Here is a 9,544-nt window from a genome sequence, read left to right on the forward strand (position 1 = left end):
TTCTTGACGCATCCCACAGAGTACAAGAACCATCCCAGATCAGCGTTATTTGCACCAAGTCCTGCACTTTGCATTCATGAGCACAAGCTCTATTTCCCCAAAAAATCTCAGAATTGGAATGCAACCCACACAATATCTGGCATTTCCTCAGATATTCCTGGGAATACTCCCCAGAGTAATTCTGCCCAAACACTATAGTAAAATGGACTGTTCAAACTCCCCTGCTGCACTGCCAAATCTCTTACCTTGCCACCTCCAAAGGTGCGGTCATAGCATCCAATGATACAATTAGCTAGAAGGAGGGCAATATTGTCAGGACTAGCCCATCCAGGGCCCTCCACTGCAAAAGCTACGTGAGCCAGGGAAACATCATCATCTCTGACACGGACCTGCAAGGGATCAGGGGATCCAGATTAGGATAAGCAAGGACTTCCCTGCAGTCTGATGTGAAGCATGGCTTCTAAGTTAAGGGACAAGACACCACAGGTTCAAGTCTCCGTTAGGAGGCTGATGCAAGTGACAGCCTCCATTTTTAATGAATCGTGGTCACATCTAAAATCACCATATTTGGCCAGCCCAGCATATTGCAGCCCCACACTGAGGTGCCACCTGCTCATACAACAGCTACAGAGGCCAATTTTGCAAGTGTGTACTTTGGGCTGAGCCACGAAGAACTTACGTCACTCCCTGTGAAGCGGCAAGGTGATAGGATAGGGACTACATCCTCCTTGTATTCATAGGTAATTCCACTTAAATGCTGCCTAGCAAGGTCTACCAGCTCTGTGTGAGAAACACCTGGCAAGCAGAAGAGACAGAATAAGAGATCCATAAAGCTGCACAGCCCTCCAAATTAAGGGGAAAAATACACTGCTTTTATGTGCTTTATAAGCAACCCAGAGCCCCATACCGCAGCAAAAGCTTAGCACTGGCAGTACCACGGCTCCTTAGAAGAACAGGAAATGGGGACTTACCTCCAGCAGCTGCCAGGACCATGCGAGGAGCCTTATAGTGAGTGTCAATGTAGCTAGTTAGATCTGCACGAGTCAGAGACCTAAAGAACACACAAAATTTTCATATTCCAGCAGCCCAGGGGATAGGGATGATGGAGGATGAGGGGTGGGGGCAATCAAGCAAACTCCCCCCCAACTTTCTTGGTTATAGAACAATCCTTTCCAGAAATCTGTTTGCACTGACTAATCTTCTCTCATGCCATAACCCTTAGGACCAGAATGGGATGCTGAACTAAAAAGCTAGACGGTAAACATCAAATGTAGACCAGATCAGTGTCAGAAGTCACTCACAGATGGCTTCTTAGTACCCTGTGTGAAGAAAAATGGAAGTCTCCATCCATTCATCCAGTGGCTGACAACCTTTATGAGTCACAAGACAGAACCCAACCCTGGTTTGGTGTGGGCCAGGTGGCTTCAGCAGTGTGCCCGCAGCAGGGATAGGGGTTGCTTCTGCCTGTGCTGAGGCCAGGCAACCGGGAGCTGCATCTGTGCCTCCACTGCTTCTCCTAGCCCCCAGCTCAGGCACAAGTGCAGCTTCTAGCTATTGGGAAACGGAGGGAGGGCTAGGAAACAGGAAGCTGCATCTGTGCTCCTTCTGCTTCCCCTTCTCCCTGCCTTCCCTCCTCCACTCCACCCCTCCCAGCTGCAGCACAGGTGCCACTGGAAGCTGGACAGCCCCAGCTCAGATCCCCATGAGCCCACAGTGTGGCTGTACTGAAGCTGGGGAAGAGGAACAGCAGCAAAACAGATGCAGGACCTCACTGCCCAGCCCCAGCATGGATCTGGCTCACGGGCTGTATGTTATTGACCCCTGTACTTGCTAATTGTTAAGTGCCAGTTCAGGGTCACTACTAGAGAGACCAAATTAAATGAGCATGGAACACACTCCTCTCTTAGCAGGCTTCCATCTCACTGGGGCCTAATGCACAGTGTTGGGAATACTCAAGAAGCTTGTGTCACACTGTTTGTGCCAAGCCTACCTTTAGGCTACAAGGTGTCAGCTGCCAGTACCTGAAAGTCCAGCTTTTGCAGGCAGCGGGAAGCATGGGCTCAAGTTAAAACACATCCATGATGAAGATATCAGTTAAGTGCACAGCACTGTCCACCTTGGACAAAAGGCACAGGGAGGCTCCCTTGTATACAGGTCTGTCATAGGCACACTGTTGCCAATAAAGATCTTTTTATTCTCTCAGTACACAGCTCCATGTAGCTGATGTTGTACACTTCCTCTCTCATTTAGTTCAGTGATATACACCCAAAAGGAACTGCTTAGCCTCCCAACTTCAGTCCAACAGTGGAAAAAACAAACAAACAACTGCTTCAAGGCGTATATTGCACCCCAACCCGAAACTGTTTGCACGTGTTGCTCACTTTATGTTCTCGGTGGTCCCCTCAACAGTGCGAGCCAATGGAGTCCCTTGGTAAGCAGTGGCATGAAGGTAATCAAACACAACATCTGTCAAGTTGGTGTCAATTTCCTGCATCTCCTGAAGGATGGTGTTTCGCTCCTTCTCTATCTGCGAAGCCTCCAAACCACAGTTCTGCACAACATCCGCCAGAATCTCAACAGCTGCAACAGGCACATACACAAAAGGATCAATGTTAGCAATCCCTTAACCTGGCCACAACATAATGCAACAGAAATCAGGACAGGAAACTGAGGACAGCTCAGAATTTGAAGGAAGAAGTGGCACATAAGAATGTTCTAATGGGACCCTGGGGCCCAGGAAGGTAGAGAGACTGGAAAACAGCAGTGGGAGAAGGTCAGTGGGACACAAAGGGCTTGTGCAGTATCTAGTTACATAGGGCCAAGTCTTTGTCTACTGTCTTCAAGACAAACTGTAATATTTTCAACTCATAGACTTTGCCACATTGCAAGTCACTCTCAAAGTCTGGTGCAACATACTGCGTCTGCCAAGCAGGGACAAGAAGAGCACCACAGCCTGGTGAGTGCACTTGCAGGATGGGTGGGGTAGGGAGGCACATATTAAAGGCAAGGTGTATTGGCAGTAATATGGATAGCACTTGTAGAGTTCATTACAACGATATTTGGTTACAGTCAGGGCTATGGATTCTCGCACTAGTAGGAAAAAGCAAACCTAAGTCTGTTCATGAAAGCACAGAGCTTAAAGCTACATTGCAAACAGAACCCAGAAGAGCTGTATTGTACATTTCTGACTCAAAGTATTAATGGCTCAACAGTACTCATCTTCCCAATTCCACAATATTGCAAAGGACAACTGACATCCTTCCACTGGCATTATTAATACCCAATACTGAATGGCAGGAGAACAGATTACAAAGGATAATTGCAGGAGAAAACGAAGCTGAAGACTAGGGGCACCATTAGGTGGGTATGCACTTTCCAATGACCTATAAGAATGTGTATATGTGCCCAGACCACCTAACCACTATCTGAATTGCAGCTGTACCCACAGGCTTTTTAGAGAAATGCAGAAGAGAACATTTTCTTTGACCTCAGGCTTTAAGTCAGAGTGAACAGTCCCACAGTAACACCACCTTTGGGTAGGTCCTTGGATAAAGCTTTTATGAAGTAGGCTGTCTGCTCCCGAGAGGTGTACCCATTGAGGTGGGCTCCTATGCTTTCCACTTCTTTTTCAAAGGTGGCACAAGGACGTTTCTTTGTGCCCTAAAAAGCAAACAAAAAAAACCAGATACATGCAATGAAAACTAGCTAGATTTTGCAACATCTGTTGGCAAACTAAACACTACATCAATAGCATTCATGCGGTTAAGTTCCCAGTTTTTAAAAGGAACTAGAGCACTAACCTATCACAGGACTGCTCACCAGTTGAACTATTTCTAGTAAAAGGTAGGGAAGTAGGAATACCACTGTACTAGACAGTGCAGTGACCTCAGGACCACTGCATACAGTTCTAGTCACTCAGGTGCAAGAAAAGTGAATTCAAACTGGACTGGGGCAGAGAGATTACTAGGTTGATCATGGGAATGGAGACTTTATAACAGGCTTGTTTGGTCTTGCAAAACAAAAGCCAGAGAATAACTGCTGTCTATTAGTTGGGAAAGAGATACGTACATTGGAGGACAATGTTGACACAAGGCAGCATGGGTATGAACTGGCCATAAATTTATGCTGGAAATTAGAAGGTTTCTAGCCACAGCAAGGATGCTCTGGAATAGTCTTCTGACAGGTCACAGGGGCAAAATACCATCTAGACTGAGATGGAGTTTGACAGGTTATCAAAGGGATTATACAATGGAGTTACCTGCAATGGTAGGAGACATAACTAGATAATCCAGGAGATCCTTTCCAGTCCTGTGCTCGTACTACTCAGCAGATGCATCTGCATTACAGCAAGTGTTGTTCTAAAGAGGCAGCCTTCTGCTGAAAGGCTAGAAACTCACAGCCATACATGGCTGTTCTTTTAACAGCCTTGTTCTTTTCATGTTGGATAAGTATAAATACATATTTTCATGCAGGTTTCTCTTGTGTAATTAAATGTTGAGATCAGAAGCAAGTCTCCAGCCCCTCAAGTTCTCAAATGCTAAGCAGTGCTTCCTTTGTCCTGAATTACATATCAGAGTAAACCACAGAATCTTTTTAGCCATCTTTATGTCCATAAAAAGATAAAGGGACTGGTATCTCAGTCAAACAAATATGTTCTCTTAAAAGATGAAGAGACTTTTGTTGAAGTAGGCTAAATCAGTGCCATTCAAAATATTCTGGAATTCCCAGAGCAGTTCTTCTGTGCAACTGTCAGGGTGGAGTCCCTACCTACATTTACTGGAGTCCCTAAATGTCATGGCAATGACTAGGAGCTCGAATCTCAAAGATAACTGTACAACCCCACAACCAACATGTGAAACACTCTGGCAAGTTATGCACATGAATCCCACAAGCAATGACAAAAGCCATTGGTCTAAACTCTGCCCTTGCAAAGAATCAAGTCAGTACAAAGACTTCAAAACACTTTATCTGCAAATATGCGCTAACGTGGGATCGCCTCAACTTTTACTTTTCTTCCGAATACCTAGGGTAGTTTGTTTTCATATACATTACAACAGAGCCAGAGACCTGAATCAAGGTTGGGATGCCATCATACTAAGTTCTCTATAGAGCCCTTTCCTGTTCACACAACCAAAGGTTGTGTAAGACAGCAAGAGAACAAAGATATGTGCGCATATTCTGGTGCTCAGAAACTGTAGATCAGGGGTTTTCAGCCTTCTGGTGGCGGCGGCCAGACATGGAGCAGGGGGCTTTCACACAGCAGCCGCTACTACCATCCACCCCGCTGCGCCGCCACCACCACCCACTGCCCTGCTTTCACACAGCTGGTTGCATGTGTGGCTCTGAAGACTGCTGACGGGCCTCGCACCCGGCCAATTGTGTGCTGCCTGTCAACAGCCCGCAGAGCCGTGTGTGCAACCGGCTGTGGGAAAGCGGTGTTTGGCAGCAGTGCAGGGTGGTGGATGGCAGTGGTAGCCACCACATGAGAGCCCCCACCACCACAGCAGGCACCTGTGCAGCCCACAGAGGGGCACCACTGCCCTCGTCCCTCCCCCAGTCCCACTCCTGGGAGGCAGCAGCATGGGGTGATGGTTGGCAGTGCTCTGTCCCCACCTGGCTGCATGCACCCCTAGGACTTTTCCACATACCCCTAGGGGTACGCACACCCCCGGTTGACAACCCCTGCTGTAGATAGAAAAATCCAGTTCCTTATCACAGTCTTGACCCACTGAAACATGAGACAACAAAGTGAATAAAGAGAAAGAAAAAAAAAAAATCAAGAGTTGTGGGGCTCCAAAAAACCCAGTGTTATATATAAGTAGCTGTCTTACACCAAGTCCCATGGCAGTTCCCAGCTCCAGTTACAATCTCACCTTGAATGCCAGATGTTCCACAAAGTAGCCTGCTCCATTGTTCTTTTCATTTTCATAGCGGCTCCCTACCTGGATCCACAAGCCCACCTGAGAAGAGAGATGCTCCAAGTAAATACGCTAAAGGAAATAACGCAAGCAAAAATTCATAAGCTTCCTACTTTTTTTTTATTTTTTTTTTTGTTTTGGGGGGGGGGGGGTCACATATGCACACCCACTGGCAAGAGCATAACATAAGCATATAAAGGTCTCTATCTGTGGCCCCAACCTTCAGTGTTTTATGAGAAACAATGCTGAGCAAGTACCGTCAGATGTGGGTTTTCTGAAAAATTTTAAATTGGAAAATTTTCCAATGCTCTAAATAGAGAATGATCTGATTCAGCATGTTTAGTTGACTTATATTTAGTAAACAAAACTAAAATTAACACGGAGGTGCTTTTTTATGTCCCAATAGCCACAAGTACTTGAACAGAAATATTTGATTAGGAAAAAAATTAAATGCAGCACACTTAATGTGGTTTAAATGTTACATTCAAACAAATTCAAAGCTTTGATATGCAGTGGCTGTCCACTCATCTACTTCAACAAAACTTAACCTTCTTCCACCGAGGTCCTTGCAGCACCTCCAGTTTCACTGTCACTATCTGTGGAATCACTTGCACTACTTATTAGTTCCATTTTAGAATCAGATCAAGGCAAATCTGATTCAGAACTACCTGAACCATATTCTCTTTCGCTAAAGGATAGTTTTATCAATGAGTCTATGGGCAAGGGTAACTTATCATCACACTACATCTTCTTCACTAATTGTGCTTCTGTAGAATTGGACAGAAGCAAGCTTATTTCTGTTTCTCAAAATCTCTTAGCAGTGCATTCATTTGGTTTTGAGTTGACCTGCACTGCCAATTAGGTGAATTCATCCCTTGATTTTTGTTTTGGATTATTATGTGTGTATTTACCCTCCTGTTTACAAATCAATAAAACATATATGTTCTCTCTCACATGCTTCCTAGGGATAATCACCTGAAAAATATTAATTACAACTTTGAAACTCAAACTTGCCTAACATTTTACTGGCATCCATTAATTGTTACCAATGAATTTTATGAAACAATGAATTTTTAGAAATGGAAATTTCCCATGGAAAAATAAAGCACTGGAAAATTTTCAGCCTCACATCTCTGAGTACCATATTTGCAGGCAATGACATGCTTTGCTCTCCTAATCAGCCTCAGTTTTAGCTTCTTAATTTTCCAGAACTAAAAACAAGACCAGATGCTCTCATGGGCAACATTTCCTGTCACACATGGGGACAAATATTTTGCATCATAGGTTGAAAAGATTACTTTATTTATGGCATGCATCTAGTAACTTTGGATAATCTTCTCTCTCAATTTGTCCAAGTTGTATTCAACAATTAGCAGCTGTCCTGCTCATACAAAAACTGTCTTCATTCAAAGAGCAGTATGGATGAGCAATCTAAACAGAGCACAAAAGTATCACTGGAAGCATTTTAGACTCATTCCAAAGCAAAGCAATCAAAACCTTTTACTACTGATTCCATTGACCAGGTTGTGACCCTAACAGCTAACAAGACAGACTATATCTCTACCGAAAGAGGAAGTTACCTGTGTTAGTCTGAAGTCAGGCAAGGTAGACTTGCACCTTACAGACTAAATTTATAGTCTACCTCCTGCTAGATCTCTGCTGCCAATCTAGGTTCAGATAAAAGCTGCGCTCCTTTGGAAGTCGATAAACTTGGTACAGAACTGAGTCATCCTAAAATAAACCCCGATTCCCCCTTAAAAATTACCGTGCACGTAGGTTGGCCGGACTCCTCAGATGCCACACGGAGGCCATTGTCAAGAGTGGTGACCTGAGTCTCTGGAAGACTTTGGAGTACCTGGGCATAGGTAGCTGCACCACGATTCCTTGTCAAACTCAACAGGGCTGGCTAAAGAGAAAAACATGATCAAACTGCGACTCTCACAGCATAATATAGACACAATTGCGTGAAGATTCCCAAATACACAATAAACCCAGCCTAATCAGTTAATTAGAACACTGTTAGGTTCAGTCAAAGGTTTTCCTCCTAAGGTTATTCAAAGTCCATCACATCTCCTAACTAAGAATTCTGGGTGAAAAGCTTTTGTATGTTAATACAAGCAGGTCTTAACACATAAAACCAACAGACTCCCAGAAGCATATTCAAACCCTGCTCTTGCTGGACAAGGCTGACCCCTACATCATGAACCAAGAGCTGACTGGCCAATAGCAGAAACCCACAGCTGGCTCCAGGACAGCTCCAAACCTAACAAGTCCCTTTACTCATTTAGCACACGCCTACACTGCAGCGTCATGTGCAGCCGGTGGGGTGTTGCAGTGCAGAAGCACGCACCTTCCTGAAGGCTGGTTTACCCTCTTGCCAAGCTGATTTTCTACTAACAACTGAGTGCTAGGAGCTAAGTTCAAGAGATGACTGCCCCCATGGCTGCAAGGCACCAGAAACAGATCCACGCAGATGCAGCAGTAGGACTGGGATGGAAAGGACAGAAAGGTGCGGAGCAGAAGGAAGGAGCGCAACACCCCAGGAGGCCACGTGTTGGAAACGGTTGCTTCTTTAAGCAAGAAATGCCCACAGGTGTCCAGGCAGGCCACGTCTCTGGGCAGATGTGATATCTTTTACTAGACCACCTGAGTAGTTGTAAAGTTTTCTGCTAGCTTTTGCGCGCAATCACCCTTCTCCAGGATGCCTACCCAACTCCACAGGCAGGCAAACAGCAGGGCACGACGGGTCGGTACTGCGTGGGGAAGGTGCGGCTCTGCCCTTCACCAGGGTACTGCTGTAGCCCCTCTGCCCCTGCAGCCCGCCCGGCCATGCAAAGCGTTAACGCAGGCAGGCGCGGCGTCCCCCTTTTGACGTCACCGAGCTCTCTCCGAACATTCATCCTGCTCTGCCCACCCCCCCAGGATTTCCATGGCGACCGCCGCGGGCAGCGACCCCGTGACCTTCCCCCGGCGCGAGGGCCCAGGTGTTCCCCCTCGGACCCGCTCCCCGCCGCCAGGATCCGCTCCCGCCGCCCCAGGTCCCGGCCCCGTCCCGCGCGGGCGGCGCTCACCGAGGAGCGGGGCCCCCGCAGTAACGCTCGGCCCGCGGCACAGCCGGCCCGACACATAGAGGAGGCCGCCATCTTGTCCCTGCAGCGGCGGACGAGCTGGAGGGAACAGCGCATGCGCCGCAAGGTCATGGGCAGGGAAGCACGCATGCGCCAAAAGACGGGCGGCGCACGCACAAAGGGCGAGGCAAAGGGGTACGCATGCGCAGAGGGAGGTGCTGGAGGGGCGAGTGCGAGGTAGCCTAGGAGTGGGTTGGGGTGGGCGCGTGCGCGCTCCCTGCTGGTGGGAGGTGTCACAGGCAGGGCTGCAGGGGGTGGTTGAGCAGGGCCGGGCCGGGGCCTTGGAACCTGCAGCAGCAGGACGGTGCCTAGAGGTAGTGTGTATGAGGCTGTATATGGCACAAAGCGAACTCAGTAGACAAAGGTATGGTGTAATCAGGTAAACAATCAGGAACATAATCAATAAAGGATCAGTGGGATCCCTGGGCTTGCTCGCCAGATGCAAGCAAGTAATACTGAGGTAATGTGGGACCCCTGCAGGATACACTGGGCAATCTG

The 9,544-nt window shown here is 47.1% G+C and overlaps 1 protein-coding gene across 1 annotated transcript in view; it reads right to left on the bottom strand.

Annotated features, from left to right (window-relative positions):
- LOC109289073 (cytochrome b-c1 complex subunit 1, mitochondrial) overlaps positions 1-9,095 on the bottom strand; it is a 19,722-nt gene extending 10,627 nt beyond the window's left edge. Inside the window, exons 1-8 of the mRNA XM_019504959.1 lie at positions 8,990-9,095; positions 7,684-7,824; positions 5,874-5,960; positions 3,531-3,660; positions 2,382-2,580; positions 972-1,051; positions 680-795; positions 246-389 (exon numbers count right to left, since the gene is read on the bottom strand). Coding sequence (XP_019360504.1) covers positions 246-389; positions 680-795; positions 972-1,051; positions 2,382-2,580; positions 3,531-3,660; positions 5,874-5,960; positions 7,684-7,824; positions 8,990-9,061 — 969 coding nt within the window. The 5' untranslated portion in view covers positions 9,062-9,095. The remainder of the gene's footprint in view (positions 1-245; positions 390-679; positions 796-971; positions 1,052-2,381; positions 2,581-3,530; positions 3,661-5,873; positions 5,961-7,683; positions 7,825-8,989) is intronic.
- Positions 9,096-9,544: the final 449 nt, after the last annotated feature.

Source organism: Gavialis gangeticus, unplaced genomic scaffold, assembly GCF_001723915.1.
Source record: "Gavialis gangeticus isolate Ggan-Ray unplaced genomic scaffold, GavGan_comp1, whole genome shotgun sequence".
Classification (NCBI taxonomy): Eukaryota; Metazoa; Chordata; order Crocodylia; family Gavialidae; genus Gavialis; species Gavialis gangeticus.